The 21,767-nt window shown below is 44.9% G+C and overlaps 1 protein-coding gene across 1 annotated transcript in view; it reads right to left on the reverse strand.

The window, feature by feature from the left end:
• The window catches only part of LOC119086599 (heavy metal-associated isoprenylated plant protein 33-like), a 36,621-nt gene that overhangs the window by 9,317 nt on the left and 5,537 nt on the right, over window positions 1–21,767 (reverse strand). The window contains exons 2-4 of the mRNA XM_037198764.1: window positions 21,126–21,218; window positions 11,516–11,608; window positions 1,848–1,940 (exon numbers count right to left, since the gene is read on the reverse strand). Of these exons, the coding sequence (XP_037054659.1) occupies window positions 1,848–1,940; window positions 11,516–11,608; window positions 21,126–21,218 (279 nt within the window). The remainder of the gene's footprint in view (window positions 1–1,847; window positions 1,941–11,515; window positions 11,609–21,125; window positions 21,219–21,767) is intronic.

The following is a 21,767-nucleotide window of genomic DNA, read 5'->3' on the forward strand; positions in this document are numbered from 1 at the left end:
TTACAGAGGGAAAAGAGAAAAGACACTGAAAACACAAAATCAGGAGAGAAATTCAACCCCTGTTGGCCAATGCCACCTAGCCCTTGGGAGGCAGCCATCAGGAGGGAAAACCGAAAGACGTCATTTCTGGACAGAGAGGACGAATGAGCCAATGAACACCTGAAAGAACCAATGTGTGAAGGACACACAATGGGTGTCCCCAGGACGAGTGGGATCAGGAAGTGTACTAAGCTGTGAAAATGACTTAAACGGAGGAGATACCTGTGACACTGTCAAAGAAGCAGATATTCTAAATGATCGCCTACAACAAGCTCTCCAATCAGCAAAACTGAATAGTCGGACAGCACTAAGAGTTGACAAGGATGCAGACCAACAGAAGGTTGTGCATGTTCTTCTCTGGGAAAAACTGAACTCGCTTTAGAATACATTTAGCCCTATGCTACACAAGGGACAGTCAGTCTCTCACAGATGCAGCTCTCAGACACGGTCACATGGGATTTCTACGGTCAGGTGCCTCTTCTCAAGGCAACAAGAGACAGAAATAAGAAACCTCTACAAGTTACCACAAATCCACCTCACGAAAGGATTTTTTACAATCTAAGTAGGCACACGTTCTCGGGATAGTATCTTTTTAAGGCTGTTTCTCAACATGAATAAATTCCCGACAGGAGACCAACTAATGATGATTCTTTACAGGTTCACATGATCTGAATGCATGTGAACACAAGAATCTAAAACAGCATTTTCTCATTTCTTCAAACACACCATCTCACTAAAAGGAGGAATGGATATGATCTGGGGCTGGCCAGGCAGACCTGAACTCCAGCCAGATGTTTGAGAGTTGGAGCAGAGCACATCTATACTTCTAAACCTACCTAGTGACACAACAGTCATAATGCTGGCCTAGGCCACAGCCGAGAATACGTTTCAATTCCAAAGTGGAAGGAAGGAAAAGGATTCTGATTTTCCTCACACAAAATTCCCGAAAACCCTGGACTAGGATGGAGGATTTTAAGGGCTAAGTCTCTCTGGAGCTTACTCTGGGGCCCTGATGGATGAAGAAATAACTTAGTTTCTTTTCTACAAACAGCTACATGCTATAAGGGTAAGAGACATTTTAGGTTTTTTCAATCCTGTAATATATATACATACACGTATATGTATGTATATATAGAAAATACACACATATTGATGACATATACATATATCTTATGCATACATATGTGTGTATATATTTATATGTATGTATAGATTCACTGTCCTTGTCCTCTGAGGTATCCTGAAGCAAGAAAAATTTAACACCTTAAGCTGCATCCTTACCCCCAGTCCCTTTCCTCGCTGTTGTTTAGAATTTTTATTTTTTTAATGAGTACCCCTGTTTGTTATCAATTAGACTGGCCAGATTTATGAGGGTACCAGATTACAATCAAATCATGTTCATACTGTTGGTCTGGGCAATCTTATGTCTACACAGACAGCACAAAACCCATCATTATGAAACTCATTTGACACTGTTATTTTTTTTTTATTTTTTTCTTGACCTTTTTATTAAATATTTTCTCTTTATAATCTCAGCTATACGACGTTCCCATGTCTTCAAATTTACTGAAAGGTTGGCAGGGAAGCCGAGACAGGCAGATTTCTCGAATGAAAGCAAAGACTCTAAGTGCTTCAGCAATACACCACAAGAACTGGTCCACAACAACAAAAGCAGCATGTGAGGGAAGAGAAAGGGCTCCTTAGAATCCTCCTGTCCTACGGTATTTTACTCCCAAGCCCTCTGCCTCTTTCCTCAGGCAGTCCCTCTGGCCTGTCTTCTCTTATTTTTGTATCACGGCCATACTTACTCCTCCTCCGACTCCTCCTCCTCCGAAACTCTGGGGTCCATGTTCAGGAATCAGTTGTCCTAGACCAGCAGGTGGTTCTCCAGTGACAGGTTGCTGAGAAAGAGATGACCAGGGGATGAGAAGTTAGAGAAGATAGGAAACTTTGGGATCAGGCATGCTTACACAAGCTCACTGCCGATGCAAGCAAGCACCAGGTCATTAGGAAACGCTGCATCCTATATACAGGTTTTACAAAAGGAAAAATGGGACATTGTCACACACACACAAAAAAAGGAAAACCTCATACAAGGGGACCAAGTCAGCAGGAAGTCAATCAAGCAACAATGCACAAACATAACACACAGCAGCTCCAGTAAGACCCAAACTGAGCAGACAGAGGCCATAGGAATGATAAGCACAGCCTGTCCGGGTAGGAGGAACTGGGTTCTCAGGATCTCAAGATACCGCACGGGGAGGGCCTCACCTAAGACATTTACTGGCTTTGTGAAGCATGTTCCTGGATTTAGACCAGGAATTAAGTTCCTTCTCCACACATCTGTGACTAAGAGGAAGCCCCAGACAAGTCAGGAGCAACAACGGGATCTCAAGACTAAACATCTAATCAAATACAACAGAAATATTCATACAGAGCCTGAAATCCAGGAGTTCAAGAGGCAAAGGAGGCAGAGCCAAGAGTTCAAAGGTTGGCCTTCTCTGGAGCACACTGAAATATATGGATGGACATGCATATGTACATCCATCCTTAGGCACGTTTTAAGCACCCAGAGAAGGCATAAGATAGTTGCTGTGAACGACGACACTCTCAAAACAACTTCTTTGTAGTAGACATTGACACAGGTCCAAAACAAAATGACACTGGATACAACATGAGGAGTAGAAACAAAACTGAAGCTCTCATTAATCCATTCCATATAAACTGAACAGAAACCATAAATCTGGGGATGTCAAAGGACCCTGTATCCCAGAAATAGGGAAGGCTGATGAAGGAAGATGCCTTAAGCCCAGGAATTGAAGGCCTGGCCTGGGAAACCTCAAGAGACCTGCTCTCAAGGACAAATAAAGGGCCATAGTTTTCAGGAAACACAGGGATCTATGAAGGTCCTCACACTCTAGAGGCACTCCTTATCCAAAATCCAACCACCTGAACTATTCCCTCATCCCCTGACCATTTCCCCAGAGTTCTGCACAATCCTATGTCTTTGCACCGTCTTCTCTACTTCTTAAGCCCTGGCTTTCTTGGAAACAGGACAAGCTCTTTCAGGATAATAAAGGGGATATCTGTTTCTATTTTGAAGAGGAAAACTCCTGCTTCCACGGTGTATTCATTTACAAACCTAACCAATTATAAAACATAGGTAACACACACTCACAGGTTTTAAGAGCAAGGCATAAGAAAACCCTGACAAACACCACTCTCCTACCCAAAACTAAGGCTGATACACAGAAGACAACAAAACAGGAAGAAAAGAAAGGAAAGAAGTTTCCGAATAAGAAGTCAAGATATAGGTAGGTAAACAGGTACCACTGGCATGATTCTTTGTAACATCCCTTGTGTGGCCAAAGATGACTAGGAAATAAGAAAGGCCTCAAACGATTGAGCCAACTCTCTGTCAAACTCACAAAACACAGACAGAACAAACACAGGAAGACAAGAAGGAAAACTCAGAATGAGACTGTTAAAGAAACGAAGAGCCAATACTAGACACCAACAGTAGACAGAGTAAAACCTGTCTCTTGTCCTCCAGACCTCCACGACATAGGAATAAAACTTAAACATCTGTAAAGTAAGGCTCCTAACCCCACAGGTGGAAGTTTCAGTGTGTCATATAAGGTGTACTCGGTTAGAAAGAAAAAAAAGCCCGAGAACAGAATTGATTGTGGTGGCACATGCTGGCTCCTAAAAGCTGTTGGGTCCCTGTTTTAAGTTCAGGGCCGGGGGGAGGAGGACCAGATCGCCACATGGCCTAGCGTGTGCTCTGTCAGGGCATCAATTGAGCCTTATTCAAATACCACCTAGAAAGACAACCTGTCAACTGACTGACCCCAGGCACGAAGAGGCAGGGGGACACACAAAGACCTCCAGCAGACCTAGGCTTGGTTACAGGCTCCTTCACAGGGAACCCAGAACGCATCATGGAAGAGATCCATTCCTTTCCTTCTGGACACCAGGGCCACTAACCTGGTCCTAGGAATTTTGGGGTCTCACCTCTCCTTGTTTGCCTACTGTCGGGTTAGGGAGGACAGCCTTACCTACCTCACCAGATTTAATTGTATTTTCAGTGTTACTTAATGAGAAAGATTTTCCAGCTAAGGTAGGAACTTTCATTCCATGTGTCTCACTCCAGACCTGGTAGCAGTGCTTCTCCTCCTCATACACACAGACAGAGCCCTGATCTCTGCCTTGTCCCTAGTTCCAAAGGACTAATAATCAAAACAGGTGCCTTAAATAATCTGTCTCTGATAAAACTGAAATAAGTTCTCATGCACCACAAGATTTCTCTTCCCAGTTCCCTCTTCTATTTCACTGCTCAGCTAATGGCTACATCGGACCACCACTGAACTCGAGTCCAGGATCATCAAGCAAGAAACTATAACAGCTAAAGGGTATTTAAACACCCAGGCCCAAAATTGTCTGGGTTCTACAAACAGACTTTCATATAACCGTCTATTAATGTTAAATGCTCTCAACAATTGATCACATGTTTCTCCTGGCTGCTAAATTAGTGAACAGGTACCTTAAATAATCTGTCTCTGATAAATCTTAAAAACGTGTTCCAATTTCTCTGTCTCTCTCATGAACACTAACTAACCAAAATAAGCAGAGTACTAAATACTACCATGGTCACTAACTTTCTCATGGCTATTTCTTAACATTTTCAAAATTTCTCCTAAGCCCCAGGAACTAGCTTAAATCCATCGGGACAGGTCAGATCTACTTCACGCCTTTCTGTCTCACCAGTATCCATTCTGTCAGACACAAAAGCAGCCAGGGTGCAAAGCCAAGAGGGATGGACGGCTCCCAGAACAGCAGGACAGCCCACCATCCCAGGACGCCTGTCCACCTCTAAAAAAACCCCTTCCCTACAAGCCCCTAAGAGCCAAACAGTGACCACCAAGTCAGCTGGAAGCAGTTTTTCTGTGAAATACAACGCCCTATTCCTATACACTTGCTTTTTAGAATAAGCTACAAGTCTAGAATGTTAGGATCCTGCCCTCACTATGGAACATGCACAGCTTGGGGTCTTGCTTCTTATGTCATCAGGGGGTGCTGGCGATTAAGTACCCAACTTAAAAAGTCAGACAGGGAGCCACACCGTGTGTCTCTCTGTCTCTCTCTGCCTCTCTGTCTCTCTGCCTTTTTCTCTGATCTCTCTGCTCTCTCTGTTCTGCTACTGCCATCTTTCGATCTCTGCAGGCCTGGATATCTTTCCTGCTATCACATCCTTGCTTCTATGAAAGCTCTTTGTAACTTTGGTAGTCTTGGCCATGGCCTGTGAAATCTCCACTGGTAACCAGCACCGCCACCATCACCGTTTGCCTTTCAAGACCCACACTTACAATCCCACTACTAGGGAGGAGGCAGAGGTTGTTATCATGTTGTACCTCAGGTTATCAGAGCACAGGTACCAGTTTCCAGATCATACTCTCTTAGAAAAACAAAAAGGCCATTTCAAATCCCAGCACTCAGGAGGAAGAGGCATGGGGATATCTCTCAGTTCCAGCCCAGCATGGACTACAAAGATAGCTGGAGAAAAACCAAAACTGTGACACCGAGAATCCCTGCTGCGTAAATAAAATTTCTAAAAATATATTCCAGAGTGGACAGGATACAACACTGATATCACAATATTGTAGACACAGTGACAAGAGTATCCAGATTCTCAGTTCACCCAAGGACACTATAAGACAATCAATGTCACATTAGAAGCAATTTGAAGCCTGACCTGGGTAATTTAGAAAGAACTTGATACAAAATTAACACGTTAAACAAACAAACAAAAAAAAAAAACAGGACCTTAATTCAGACAAGCATGTAAGAGTAACTGCACTCCTTAGAAGAAGCTATAAGCCTATCTAAAAAAATGAGAATATCAAGTAGGCAATTGCATAAAGGGACTTGGAATAAAACAAGACAAATAGGCTCAAACGTAAACCTTACATTGTGGATTGAAAGAACCAGCTCCAGTAAGCTGTTCTTGTGAATCTATTGCTGCAGTAAGTACAAACAATTACATTCCAAGGGACACAGATCTGTAAAGGCAACACAAAACTCACACATTCTCACATGTACAGAAAATATGAAAGCACACACGCATGCACAGACAGAAAGAGAGAGAGAGAGAGAGAGAGAGAGAGAGAGAGAGAGAGAGAGAGAGAGAGAGAGAATGGGAATGAACTAAATACTAAGAGATTCATCATTGATGAGGATGGCCTCTCAAGACAACACCACATTCTAAGGCTATGTGAAATCTATACAATGAAACACTTTACATCTGGCACTACCCAGTGATGGACATAAGAACACAAATCAAACTAATCCTTTACATATTGTTCTAAGAGGAAACTCAGACTATTAACACCTTTCCCCCCAGATTCATCAATTGCAACAGGTATATACGCCCCGCCACAGGAATTCCACCCCCAAAGTACATGCTTAAAAATACAGAGATCTAAGGACAGGGACAAATGTGGAGAAAAGCATAGGTTATAAGGGAAAAGGAAAGTGGGAAAGGAGCTGCAAAGAGACTGAAAGGGGAGAGGGAAGTTGGAAATGGAGACAAGAATCAGAAAGGTAGAAATGTATAGGAAAGAGGAAATGGTCTGAGGAAGCAGAGAAGAACTCAAAAAGTAGGGACGGTACCTCAAAAAGAACAGGGGTTCAGAAGAGAGAGAGCAATAGGGAAGGGGAAAGAGAACTAAACAGGACTGGGGAAACAGGGTTGCAAAGGACTAAGTGTTAGGACAGGAAAAAATTTAAAACAGATCGGGTTGGGAATGGGTAGAAATGGCTGTCGAGAAAAAGAAATTTTAAAGGGTTGCAAAGGAGAAAGAGCACAGAAGAGCAAATGGTACAGAAAGGAGTTGTAGACCTGGGCAAAGGGAAAGTAATGGAAAAGGAGAAGAGGTAGGAAATGCATGGGAAGGAGCCAGTTCATGGGAACAGGGAAAGGAACCTGGAAAGGCAAAAGTGGTGATGGTTGGGGAAAAGAGGACAGGGATGGGGCACGTGGACAGGGGTTACAGGTTTCACAAAGGAGGCTGTGGTGGAAAAGAGAAGGGAGAGAACAGAAGGGACCAGGTAAAAGGGTTCTAAAGAGGTGCAGGATGAAAAAGTTAGAAATGGGTTTTGATAAGTATTGAAAGAAAGATGGACAGACAGACTAGGGGTTGTCAGGAGAAAGCAGGGGAGAGGGGAAGGAGGGACACATGGGAGAGAGGAGAGAGAGAGAGAAAGGTTGGACAGGGAGAAAGCACATTGGAGGCATATAAATGGGGGGGGGTGGACAATAATGACATGGGGGAAAGAGGAAGACCTGGGAAGGAGGGGAGCTTGGAATTAGCTATAGTGGAGGGGAGAGGTGAATGGCGTGAGGAAGGGGTAGGAAAGAGAGGAAAGGGGAAAGGAGGTTGGATAGGAGAAAGGAGGTAAAGAAGTCACTCCCCAAACGTCCCACCAATCAGCAAAGACGTTTAAAAACTGCCTGGACTGAGTCTACCAGGTTGATCTTAGTACTAGGGGGAGGCTTTGCCCCGGAGGTGGTGGGAATTAGGGTACAGCAGGGGGAAGGGAGGGAGACAGAAGAGGGGAGAACAAGGGAATCCGTGGCTGATGTGTAGCAATGAATTGTATTATAAAAGAAAAAAGAGCCGGGCGGTGGTGACGCATGCCTTTAATCCCAGCACTCGGGATGCAGAGCCAGGCAGATCTCTGTGAGTTCGAGGCCAGCCTGGGCTACCGAGTGAGTTCCAGGAAAAGCGCAAAGCTACATAGAGAAACCCTGTCTCGAAAAACCAAAAAAATAAAAAAAAGAAAAAAGAAAAAGATAAATTATTGAAGGAAAAAAAAACTACCGCGAACGGAAAGAATGGGGCTAAACGACTCAAATCTGTAATAAAAATCGACTGGGGAAGGCACCCCACCGAATCCAACTCCTGGGTCTAACGGAAAAGGAAAGATCTCGAAAGTTCCAGAAAGCCCTCAACGGGCAACGCTTAAGTGAGACGACGCCTGAGGAGAAACGGTTGCCTTGAGATGGAGGAACCACGAGAAACAAGTCTACTCACTGCCATGGTGAGCAGAGGGCTCCACTGGGCCGATGTCAGCACTCGGCATCCAAGGAGAGGGCCCACAACTCTGAGAAAGGCCACAAGCCGGCCGCGAAAGCCCCGGAAAGGCCTCCGCGCCTAGGCGCCACAGATGCCGGCCCCACGGCCCACACTGTCCACCAGACAGCAGGGCATTCTGGGAACCGGAAGTGAGCATCCTTCTACAGCGCCCCCTACTGGAATGGCGGCACAGACAGCCTGTGGCCCTAGGCCATGACCTGCTTAGCAGAAGCTGGGCCCCCAGCTTACTATGGAGAGGGAAATGGAGGAGGAGTTGGATCTCAGCCCCAATACTGACCTGACTTTCGGGTAGCACGGATCCCACAAGAACTCACACAGGATTTATAACTGAGCCTTGGGTGCAAAGCACAGAAGAGTGCTTTAACGGAGACTGCACGGGAAGGAATCTCCCTATCTCTTCTCCTGGGGCTTTTCTAGGAGGATCACCCTACTTCCCAGGGGCCTTTAACATGGGGAAAGGGCTGTCATGGGGGGTGCTTGACTAGGAAAAGAAAGTATTTGCAAAGAGGCAGTTAGAAAAACGGGTACTTTGCAAAAGTGGGGGTAAGTTGCAGGGGGAGGTCTTCGTGGCTACAAGGGAGAGGACAAGGAGAGGAAAAGGTCCAGAAAGTGATAAATGTATGGAAAGGGGAAAAATCTCTGAACAGGGAGGAAGAGGCTTAGGAAGGCACAAAGGGTGGGAACATGGAAAAGCATGTGGGAAGGGGAAAAGGGGAAGTGATAGGGCTAAGACAGAGAAGAGGCACAAAAGAAGAGTGGTTGGGAATGGGGAACGAGGTGGCAGGCAGTAAAAGGGTGGGAAATGTAGAAAGGATTGTGAAAGTCGAAATGGGAGCGATTTTTAAAATGGAAATCTGGCCAGGATGCCAGCACAGGACTTTAATCCCAGAACTCCTAAATCAGATATATGAGATTCTCAGAACTCGAGACCACCCTGGTCTACACAAAGAAATCCAAGTAAGAGAAGTAGGTGGACAGGACCTATCTCTATGGCAAACAAAAATAAGAACAATAATCATAATAATCACGGCGGTGAAAATAATAACATCAATATCATTTACAACAGCAACAAAATAACGGAAGACCACTGCGGGCCGAAAAGGCAAAGAGGGTTTCAAAGGGGTATAGTGGTGTATGAAATTTCTCCTGCCTTGTATGTGAAAACGGTTTAGAGTTCTGTACATGGGAAGAGAGAAATACAATGGCAAGCAGGGGTGGGGCCGTGGGGGGCATAAAACTGGTGAAGGGACAAAGGACCGGGAGTTTAAAATAGAGAGAGGCAGCGGGAAATGGGTGTAATGACTGAAGGGAAAAGGCAGAATGGCCAGAGGACTTGGGGGACGAACTAGGGGAAGGGAGGGGTTCCAAGAAGAGGCAGGAGCAGAGGAGAGGCAGGGCAAAAAGACACAGGAGTTGGACAAGGCAATAGGCAAAAAGAAAGGATGGGAAGGGGATGCAGATGAGGAAGGAAAGGAAAGAGAATGTGGAGGAGCAAAGGTTACAGTGGGAAAAGAGAAAAGACACAGAAATCACAAAATCAGGAGAGAAATTCAACCCCTGCTGGCCAATGCCACACAGCCAGCCCTTGAGAGGCAGCCATCAGGAGGGAAAACAGAAAGACGTCAATTCTGGACAGACAGGATGAATGAGCCAATGAACACCTGAAGGAACCAAAGAGTGAAGGACACACAATGGGTGTCCCCAGGACGAGGGGGATCAGTAAGTGTACTAAGCTGTGAAAATGACTTAAACGGAGGAGATATACACCTGTGACACTATCAAAGAAGCAGATATTCAAAATAATCGCCTACAACAAGCTCTCCAATCAGCAAAACTGAATAGTCGGACAGCACTAAGACTTGAAAAGGCTGCAGACCAAGAGAATCTTGTGCATGTTCTTCTCTGGGAAAAACTGAACTCGCTTTAGAATCCATTTAGCTCTATGCTACACAAGGGACAGTCAGTCACTCACAGATGCAGCTCTCAGACTCGGTCACATGGGATTTCTACAGTCAGGTGCCTCTTCTCAAGGCAGCAAGAGACAGAAATAACAAACCTCTACTAATTACCACAAATCCACCTCACGAAAGGGTTTTTTACAATCTAAGTAGGCACACGTTCTCGGGATAGTATCTTGTTAAGGCTGTTTCTCAACGTGAATAATTAACAGACAGGAGACCAACTAATGATGAGTCTGTACAGGTTCACATGATCTAAATGCATGTGAACACAAATATCTGACACAGCATTCTCTCATTTCTACAAACACACCATCTCACTAAAAGGAGGAATGGATATGATCTGGGGCTGACCAGGCAGACCTGTACTCCAGCCAGCTGTTTGAGAGTTGGAGGAGAGCACATCTATACTTCCAAACCTACCTAGTGACACAACAGTCATAAAGCTGGCCTAGGCCACAGCCGAGAATACGTTTCAATTCCAAAGTGGAAGGATGGAAAAGATTCTGATTTTCCTCACACAAAAGTCCCGAAAACCCTGGACTAGGTTGGAGGATTTTAAGAGCTAGGTCTCTCTGGAGCTTTCTCTGGGGTCCAGATGGATGAAGAAATAACTTAGTTTCTTGTCTACAAACAGCTACATGCTATAAGGGTAAGAGCCATTTTAGGTGTTTTCAATCCTGTAATATATATATACATACACATATGTATGTATATATAGAAAATATACATATATTAATGACATATACATATATCTTATGCATACATGTGTGCTTATATGTTTATATGTATGTATAGATTCACTGTCCTTGTCCTCTGAGGCATCCTGAAGCAAGAAAAATTTAAGACCTTAAGCTGCATCCTTACCCCCACACCTTTCCTCGCTGTTGTTTAGAATTTTGATTTTTTCACTGAGTACCCCTGTTTGTTATCAATTAGACTGGCCAGATTTATGAGGGTACCAGATTACAATCAAATCATGTTCATACTGTTGGTCTGGATAATCCTGTGTCTACACAGACAGCACAAAACCCATCATTATGAAACTCATTTGACACTGTTATTAAATATTTTCTCTTTATAGTCTCAGCTATACGACGTTCCCATGTCTTCAAATTTACTGAAAGGTTTGCAGGGAAGCCGAGGCAGGGGCATTTCTCGAATGAAAGCAAAGACTCTAAGTGCTTCAGCAATACACCACAAGAACTGGTCCACAACAGCAAAAGCAGCACGTGAGGGAAGAGAAAGGGCTCCATAAAATTCTCCTGTCCTAGGGTATTTTACTCCCAAGCCCTCTGCCTCTTCCCTCAGGCAGTCCCTCTGGCCTGTCTTCTCTTATTTTTGTATCACGGCCATACTTACTCCTCCTCCGACTCCTCCTCCTCCGAAACTCTGGGGTCCATGTTCAGTAATCAGTTGTCCTAGACCAGCAGGTGGTTCTCCAGTGACAGGTTGCTGAGAAAGAGATGACCAGGGGATGAGAAATTAGAGAAGATAGGAAACTTTGGGATCAGGCATGCTTACACAAGCTGACTGCCGATGCAAGCAAGCACCAGGTCATTAGGAAACTCTGCATCCTATATACAGGTTTCACAAAAGGAAAAATGGGACAGTGTCACACACACACAAAAAAAGGAAAACCTCATACAAGGGGACCAAGTCAGCAGGAAGTCAATCAAGCAACAATGCACAAACATAACACACAGCAGCTCCAGTAAGACCCAAACTGAGCAGACAGAGGCCTTAGGAATGATAAGCAGAGCCTGTCCGGGTAGGAGGAACTGGGTTCTCAGGATCTCAAGATACCGCACCAGGAGGGCCTCACTCCAGGCATTTACTGGCCTTGTGAAGCATGTTCCTGGATTTAGACCAGGAATTAAGTTCCTTCTCCACACATCTGTGCCTCAGAGGAAGCCCCAGACAAGTCTAGGTAACAACAGGATCTTAAGAGTAAACATCTAATCAAATACAACAGAAATATTCATAAAGGGCCTGAAATCCGGGAGTTCAAGAGGCAAAGGAGGCAGAGCCAAGGGTTCAAAGGTTGGCCATCTCTTGAGCACAATGAAATCGATGGATGTCCATGCATATGTACATCCATCTTTAGGCACATTTTAAGCATCCCGAGAAAACATAAGATAGTTGCTGTGAAAGACCACACTCTCAAAACTGCTTCTTTGTAGTAGATATTGACACAGGTCTAAAACAAAATGACTCTGGATACAACATGAGAAGTAGAAACAAAACTGAAGCTCTCATTAAACGATTCCATATAAACTGAGCAGAAACCATAAATCTGGGGATGTCAAAGGACCCTGTATACAAGAAATAGGGAAGGCTGATGAAGGAAGATGCCTTAAGCCCAGGAATTGAAGGCCTGCCCTGGGAAACCTCAAGAGACCTGCTCTCAAGGACAAATAAAGGGCCATACTTATCAGGTCACACAGGGAGCTATGAAGGTCCTCACACTCTAGAGGCACTCCTTATCCAAAATCCAACCACCTGAACTATTCCCTCATCCCCTGACTATTTCCCCAGAGTTCTGCACAATTCTATGTCTTTGAACCATCTTCTCTACTTCTTAAGCCCTGGCTTTCTTGGAAACAGGACAAGTTCTTTCAGGATAATAAAGGGGATATCTGTTTCTATTTTCAAGAGGAAAACTCCTGCTTCCACAGTGTATTCATTTACAAACCTAACCAATCATTAGACAAAGGTAACACACACTCACAGGTTTTAAGAGCAAGGCATACGAAAACCCTGACAAACACCACTCTCCTACCCAAAACTAATAGGCTGATACACAGAAGACAGCAAATCAGGAAGAAAAGAAAGGAAAGAAGTTTTCCAAATAAGAAGTCAAGATATAGGTAGGTAAGAAGGTACCACTGACATGATTCTTTACAACATCCCTTGTGTGGCCAAAGATCACTAGGAAATAAGAAAGGCCTCAAACGAATGAGCCAACTCTCAGTCAAACTCACAAAACACAGACAGAACAAATGCAGGAAGACAAGAAGGACAACTCAGATTGAGACTGTCAAAGAAACGAAGAGCTCACACCAGACACCAACAGTAGACAGAGTAAAACCTGTCTCTTGTCCTCCAGACATCCCCGACATAGGTCTAAAACTTAAACATCTGTAGAGCAAGGCTCCTGACCCCACAGGTGGAAGTTTCAGCATGTCATTTAAGGTGTACTCCGGTAGAGAGAAATAAGCCGGAGAACAGAATTGATTGTCGTGGCACATGCTGGCTCCTGAAATCTGTGGTGTCCCTGTTTTAACTTCAGGTCGTGGAGGGGGGATGGCCAAGCAGCCTAGGACGTGTTCTGTCAGGGCATCAGTTGAGCCTTATTCAAATAGCACCTAGAAAGACAACCTGTCAACTGACTGACCCCAGGCACCAAGAGGCAGGGGAACACACAAAGACCTCCAGCAGACCTAGGCTTGGCTACAGGCTCCTTCACAGGGAACCCAGAACGCATCATGGAAGAGATCCATTCCTTTCCTTCTGGACACCAGGGCCACTAACCTGGTCCTAGGGTTTTGGGGTCTCACCTCTCCTTGTTTGCCTACTGTCGGGGTAGGGAGGACAGCCTTACCTAACTCACCAGATTTAATTGTACTTTCAGTGTTACTTAATGAGAAAGATTTTCCAGCTAAGGTAGGAACTTTCATTCCATGTGTCTCACTCCAGACCTGGTAGCAGTGCTTCTCCTCCTCATACACACAGACAGGACCCTCATCTCTGCCTTGTCCCTAGTTCCAAAGGCCTAATAATGAAAACAGGTGCCTTAAATGATCTCTCTCTGATAAAACTGAAATAAGTTCTCATGCACCACAAGATTTCTCTTCCCAGTTCCCTCTTCTATTTCACTGCTCAGCTAATGGCTGCATCAGAACACCACTGAACTCGAGTCCAGGATCATCAAGCAAGAAACTATAACAGCTAAAGGGTATTTAAACCCCTACCTCAAAAAAGTCTGGGTTCTACAAAGCAGACTTTCATATAACCGTCTATTAATGTTAAATGCTCTCAACAATTGATCACATGTTTCTCCTGGATGCTAAATTAGTGAAGAGGTGCCTTAAATAATCTGTCTCTGATAAATCTTAAAAACGTGTTCCAATTTCTCTGTCTCTCTCATGAACACTAACTAACCAACATAAGCAGAGTACTAAACACTACCATGGTCACTCACTTTCTCATGGCTACTTCTTAACATGTTCAAAATTTCTCCTAAGCCCCAGGAACTAGCTTAAATCCATCTGGACAGGTCGGATCTACTTCACACTTTCTCTGTCTCACCAGCATCCATCCTGTCAGACACAAAAGCAACCAGGGTGCCAAGCCAAGAGGGATGGACGGCTCCAGAGCAGCAGGACAGCCCACCATCCCAGGACGCCTGTCTACCTCTAAAAAACCCCTTCCCTACAAGCCCTTAAGAGCCAAACAGTGCACAACAAGTCAGCTGGAAAAAAGTTTTTCTGTGAAAAACAACCCCCCTATTCCTATTCACTTGCTTTTTAGAATAAGCTACAAGTCTAGAATGTTAGGATCCTGCCCTCACTCCCAAACATGCACAGCTTGGGGTCTTGCTTCTTACTTCATCAGGGGGTGCAGGCCATTATGTACCTGCCTTAAAAAGTCAGACAGGAAGCCCCACCGTGTGTCTCTCAGTCTCTCTGTCTCTCTGCCTCTCTCTCTGATCTCTCTGCTCTCTCTGCTCTGCTCCTGCCAACCTTCATTCTCTCCAGGCCTGGATATCTTTCCTCCTATCACATCCTTACTTTTAAGGAAACACTTTCTAACTATGGTAGACTTGGCCATGGCCTGTGAAATCTCCACTGGTAACCAGCACCACCAACCATCACCATTTATCTTTGAAGACACACACCCAGAATCCCACTAATAGAGAGGAGGCAGAGGTTGTTATCATGTTGTACCTCAGGTCAGCAGAGCACAGGTACCAGTTTCCAGGTCATACTCTCTTAGAAAAACAAAAAGGCCATTTCAATCCCAGCACTCAGGAGGAAGAGGCATGGGGATATCTCTCAGTTCCAGACCAGCCTGGATTACAAAGAAAGCTCGAGAACAACCAAAACTGTGACACCTAGAATCCCTGCAGCATAAATAAAAAAATCTAAACATATTATCCAGAGTGGACAGGATACAACACTCCTGACATCAGAGCACTGCAGACACAGTGACAAGAGTATCCAGATTCTCAGTCCACCCAAGGACACAATATGGCAATCAATGTCACATTTAAGCAATTTGAAGCCTGACCTGGGTAATTTAGAAAGACCTTGAATCAAAATTAACATGTTAAAAAAAAGGGACCTTAACTCAGCCAAGCATGTAAGAGTAACTGTACTCCTTAGAAGAAACTATAAACCTATCTAAAAAAATGAGAATATCAAGTGGGCAATTGCATAAAGGTGCTTGGTATAAAACAAGGCAAATAGGTTCAAACCTAAACCTTACATTGTGGATTTAAAGAACCAGCTCCAGAAAGCTGTTCTTGTGAATCTATTGCTGCAGTAAATACAAGCAATGATTACATTCCAAGGGACCCAGACTTGTAAAGGCAACACAAAACTCACACGTTCTCACATGTACAGAAAGTAGGAAAGCACACACAGACACACGCACAGAAAGAAAAAGATAAAGTGACAGATTGGGGTGGGGATGAACACAAAACTAAGAGATTCATCATTCATGAGGATGGCCTCTCAAGACAACACCACAATCTAAGGCTAAGTGAAACCTAAACAATGAAACACTTTACATCTGGCACTACTCAGTGATGGACATAAAAACACAGAACAAATTAATCCTTTACATATTGTTCTAAGTGGAAACTGACAGACTATTAACAGCTATTTCCCCCAAATTCATCAATGGCAACACGTATACACTCCACGCCACACAAATTCCACCCCCAAAATAAATGCTTAAAAATACAGAGATCTAAGGAGAGGGACAAATGTGGAGAAAAGCAGAGGTTATAAGGGAAAAAGAAAGTGGGAAAGGAGCTGCAACAGGACTGTAAGGGGAGAGGGAAGTTGGAAATGGAGACATGAATCAGAAAGGTAGGAAAGTACAGGAAAGAGGAAATGGTCTGGGGAAGCAGAGAAGAACTCAAAGTGGGGATGGTACCTCAAAAAGAACAGGGGTTCAGAAGAGAGAGAGCAATAGGAAAGTGAAAGAGAACTAAACAGGACTTGGGAAACAGGGTTGCAAAGGACTAAGTGTTAGGACAGGAAAAAAATTAAAACAGAACGGGTTGGGAATGGGTAGAAATGGCTGTCGAGAAAAAGAAATTTTAAAGGGTTGCAAAGGAGAAAGAGCACAGAACAGCAAATGGTATACAAAGGAGTTGTAGCACTGGAGCAAAGGGAAAGGAATGGAAAAGGAGAAGAGGTAGGAAATGCATGGGAAGGAGCCAGGTCATGGGAACAGGGAAACGAACCTGGAAAGGCAAAAGTGGTGATGGTTGGGCAAAAGAGGACAGGGATGGGGCACGTGGACAGGGGTTACAGGTTTCACAAAGGAGGCTGTGGTGGAAAAGAGAAGGGAGAGAACAGAAGGGACCAGATAAAAGGGTTCTAAAGAGGTGCAGCATGAAAAAGTTAGAAATGGGTATTGTTAAGTGGAGAAAGAAAGATGGACAGACAGACTAGGGGTTGTCAGGAGAAAGCAGAGGAGAGGGGGAAGGAGGGGCACACAGGAAGAGAGGAGAGAGAGAGAGAAAGGTTTGGGCAGAAGAAAGCACCCTGGAGGCAGATAAATGGAGGGGGGTGGACCATAATGACATGGGGGACAGAGGAAGACCTGGGAAGGAGGGGAGCTTGGAATTAGCTATAGTGGAGGGGAGGGGTGAATGGCGTGAGGAAGGGGTTGGAAAGAGAGGAAAGGGGAAAGGAGGTTGGATAGGAGAAAGGAGGTAAAGAAGTCACTCCCCAAACGTCCCACCAATCAGCAAAGACGTTTAAAAACTGCCTGGACTGAGTCTACCGGGTTGATCTTAGTCCTAGGGGGAGGCTTTGCCCCGGAGGTGGTGGGAATTAGGGTAAAGCAGGGGGAAGGGAGGGAGACAGAAGAGGGGAGAACAAGGGAATCCATGGCTGATGTGTAGCAATGAATGGTATTATAAAAGAAAAAAGAGCCGGGCGGTGGTGGCGCATGCCTTTAATCCCAGCACTCGGCATGCAGAGCCAGGCAGATCTCTGTGAATTCGAGGCCAGCCTGGGCTACCGAGTGAGTTCCAGGAAAGGCGCAAAGCTACATAGAGAAACCCTGTCTCAAAAACCAAAAAAAAAAAAAAGAAAAAAGAAAAAGATAAATTATTGAAGGAAAAAAAAAACTAACGCGAACGGAAAGAATGGGGCTAAACGACTCAAATCTGTAATAAAAATCGACTGGGGAAGGCACCCCACCGAATCCAACTCCTGGGTCTAACGGAAAAGGAAAGATCTCGAAAGTTCCAGAAAGCCCTCAACGGGCAACACTTAAGTGAGACGACGCCTGAGGAGAAACGGGGGCCTGGGGTGGAGGAACCCTGAGAAACAAGTCTACTCACTGCCATGGTGAGCAGAGGGCTCCACTGGGCCGATGTCAGCACTCGGCATCCAAGGAGAGGGCCCACAACTCTGAGAAAGGCCACAAGCCGGCCGCGAAAGCCCCGGAAAGGCCTCCGCGCCTAGGCGCCACAGATGCCGGCCCCACGGCCCACACTGTCCACCAGACAGCAGGGCATTCTGGGAACCGGAAGTGAGCATCCTTCTACAGCGCCCCCTACTGGAATGGCGGCACAGACAGCCTGTGGCCCTAGGCCATGACCTGCTTAGCAGAAGCTGGGCCCTCCAGCTTACTATGGAGAGGGAAATGGAGGAGGAGTTGGATCTCAGCCCCAATACTGACCTGACTTTCGGGTAGCAGGGATCCCACAAGAACTCACACAGGATTTATAACTGAGCCTTGGGTGCAAAGCACAGAAGAGTGCTTTAACGGAGACTGCACGGGAAGGAATCTCCCTATCTCTTCTCCTGGGGCTTTTCTAGGAGGATCACCCTACTTCCCAGGGGCCTTTAACATGGGGAAAGGGCTGTCATGGGGGGTGCTTGTCTAGGAAAAGAAAGTATTTGCAAAGAGGCAGGAAGAAACACGGGTACTTTGCAAAAGTGGGGGTAAGTTGCAGGGGGAGGTCTTCGTGGCTACAGGGGAGAGGACAAGGAGAAGAAAAGGTCCAGAAAGTGATAAAGGTATGGAAAGGGGAGAAATCTCTGAACAGGGAGGAAGAGGCTTAGGAAGGCACAAAGGGTGGGAACATGGAAAAGCATGTGGGAAGGAAAAAAGAGGAAGTGATAGGGCTAAGACAGAGAAGAGGCACAAAAGAAGAGTGGTTGGGAATGGGGAACGAGGTGGCAGGGAGTAAAAGGGTGGGAAATGAGAAAGGATTGTGAAAAGATAAATGGGAGCGATTTTTAAAATGGAAATCTGGCCAGGATGCCAGCACAGGACTTTAATCCCAGACCTCCTAAAGCAGATATATGAGATTCTCTGAAATTGAGACCACCCTGGTCTACACAAAGAAATCCAAGTAAGAGAAGCACGTGGATAGGCCCTATCTCTATGGCAAACAAAGATAACAACAATAATCGTAATAATCACGTTGGTGAAAATAATAACATCAATATCATTTACAACAACAACAAAATAACAGAAGACCACTGCAGGCCAAAAGGCAAAGAGGGTTTAAAATGGGGAATAGTGGTGTATGAAGGTTCTCTGCCTTGAAATGGGAAAATGGTTTAGAGTTCTGTACATGGGAAGAGAGAAATACAATGGCAAGCGGGGTTGGGCCGTGGGGGCATAAAACTGGTGAAGGGACGAAAGGACCTGGGTTTAAAATAGAGAGAGGCAGCGGGAAATGGGTGTAATGACTGAAGGGAAAAGGCAGAATGGCCAGAAGTCTTGGGGGACGAACTAGGGCAAGGGAGGAGTTACAAGAAGAGGCAGGAGCAGAGGAGAGGCAGGGCAAAAGGACACAGGAGTTGGACAAGGCAATAGGCAAAAAGACAGGATGGGAAGAGGATGCAAAGAGCAGGGGAAGGAAAGAGAATGTGGAGGAGCAAAGGTTACAGAGGGAAAAGAGAAAAGACACTGAAAACACAAAATCAGGAGAGAAATTCAACCCCTGTTGGCCAATGCCACACAGCAGCCCTTGAGAGGCAGCCATCAGGAAGGAAAACAGAAAGACGTCAATTCTGGACAGACAGGATGAATGAGCCAATGAACACCTGAAGGAACCAATGAGTGAAGGACACACAATGGGTGTCACCGGGACGAGGGGGATCATGAAGCATACGAAGCTGTGAAAATGACTTAAACGGAGGAGATACACACCTGTGACTCTGTCAAAGAAGCAGATATTCAAAATAATCGCCTACAACAAGCTCTCCAATCAGCAAAACTGAATAGTCGGACAGCACTAAGACTTGAAAAGGCTGCAGACCAAGAGAATCTTGTGCATGTTCTTCTCTGGGAAAAACTGAACCTCGCTTTAGAATCCATTTAGCCCTATGCTACACAAGGGACAGTCAGTCACTCACAGATGCAGCTCTCAGACACGGTCATATGGGATTTCTAAGGTCAGGTGCCTCTTATCAAGGCAGAAAGAGACAGAAATAACAAACCTCTACAAGTTACCACAAATCCACCTCACAAAAGGGTTTTTTACAATCTAAGTAGGCACACGTTCTCGGGATAGTATCTTGTTAAGGCTGTTTCTCAACGTGAATAATTTACAGACAGGAGACCAACTAATGATGATTCTGTACAGGTTCACATGATCTAAATGCATGTGAATGCAAATATCTGACACAGCATTCTCTCATTTCTACAAACACACCATCTCACTAAAAGGAGGAATGGAAATGATCTGGGGCTGACCAGGCAGACCGGTACTCCAGCCAGCTGTTTGAGAGTTGGAGGAGAGCACATCTATACTTCCAAACCTACCTAGTGACACAACAGTCATAAAGCTGGCCTAGGCCACAGCCGAGAATACGTTTCAATTCCAAAGTGGAAGGATGGAAAAGATTCTGATTTTCCTCACACAAAAGTCCCGAAAACCCTGGACTAGGTTGGAGGATTTTAAGAGCTAGGTCTCTCTGGAGCTTTCTCTGGGGCCCTGATGGATGAAGAAATAACTTAGTTTCTTGTCTACAAACAGCTACATGCTATAAGGGTAAGAGCCATTTTAGGTGTTTTCAATCCTGTAATATATATACATACAAGTATATGTATGTATATATAGAAAATATACATATATTAATGACATATACATATATCTTATGCATACATATGTGTGTATATTTTTATATGTATGTATAGATTCACTGTCCTTGTCCTCTGAGGAATCCTGAAGCAAGAAAAATTTAAGACCTTAAGCTGCATCCTTACCCCCACACCTTTCCTCGCTGTTGTTTAGAATTTTGATTTTTTTCACTGTGTACCCCTGTTTGTTATCAATTAGACTGGCCAGATTTATGAGGTACCAGATTACAATCAAATCATGTTCATACTGTTGGTCTGGATAATCCTGTGTCTACACAGACAGCACAAAACCCATCATTATGAAACTCATTTGACCCTGTTATTAAATATTTTCTCTTTATAGTCTCAGCTATACGACGTTCCCATGTCTTCAAAGTTACTGAAAGGTTTGCAGGGAAGCCGAGGCAGGCGCATTTCTGGAATGAAAACAAAGACTCTAAGTGCTTCAGCAATACACCACAAAAAATGGTCCACAACAGCAAAAGCAGCACCTGAGGGAAGAGAAAGGGCTCCATAGAATCCTCCTGTCCTATGGTATTTTACTCCCAAGCCCTCTGCCTCTTCCCTCAGGCAGTCCCTCTGGCCTGTCTTCTCTTATTTTTGTCTATATCACGGCCATACTTACTCCTCCTCCGACTCCTCCTCCTCCGAAACTCTGGGGTCCCTGTTCAGGAATCAGTTGTCCTAGACCAGCAGGTGGTTCTCCAGTGACAGGTTGCTGAGAAAGAGATGACCAGGGGATGAGAAGTTAGAGAAGATAGGAAAGTTTGGGATCAGACATGCTTACACAAGCTGACTGCCGATGCAAGCAAGCACCAGGTCATTAGGAAACTCTGCATCCTATATACAGGTTTTACAAAAGGAAAAATGGGACAGTGTCACACACACACAAAAAAAGGAAAACCTCATACAAGGGGACCAAGTCAGCAGGAAGTCATTCAAGCAACAATGCACAAACATAACACACAGCAGCTCCAGTGAGACCCAAACTGAGTAGAGAGAGGCCATAGGAATGATAAGCACAGCCTTTCCGGGTAGGAGGAACTGGGTTCTCAGGATCTCAAGATACCGCACCGGGAGGGCCTCACTCCAGGCATTTACTGGCCTTGTGAAGCATGTTCCTGGATTTAGACCAGGAATTAAGTTCCTTCTCCATACATCTGTGACTCAGTGGAAGCCCCAGACAAGTCAGGAGCAACAACAGTATCTCAAGACTAAACATCTAATCAAATACAACAGAAATATTCATACAGAGCCTGAAATCTGG

The sequence above is a fragment of the Peromyscus leucopus genome, chromosome X (genome assembly GCF_004664715.2).
Source record: "Peromyscus leucopus breed LL Stock chromosome X, UCI_PerLeu_2.1, whole genome shotgun sequence".
NCBI classification, from domain to species: domain Eukaryota; kingdom Metazoa; phylum Chordata; class Mammalia; order Rodentia; family Cricetidae; genus Peromyscus; species Peromyscus leucopus.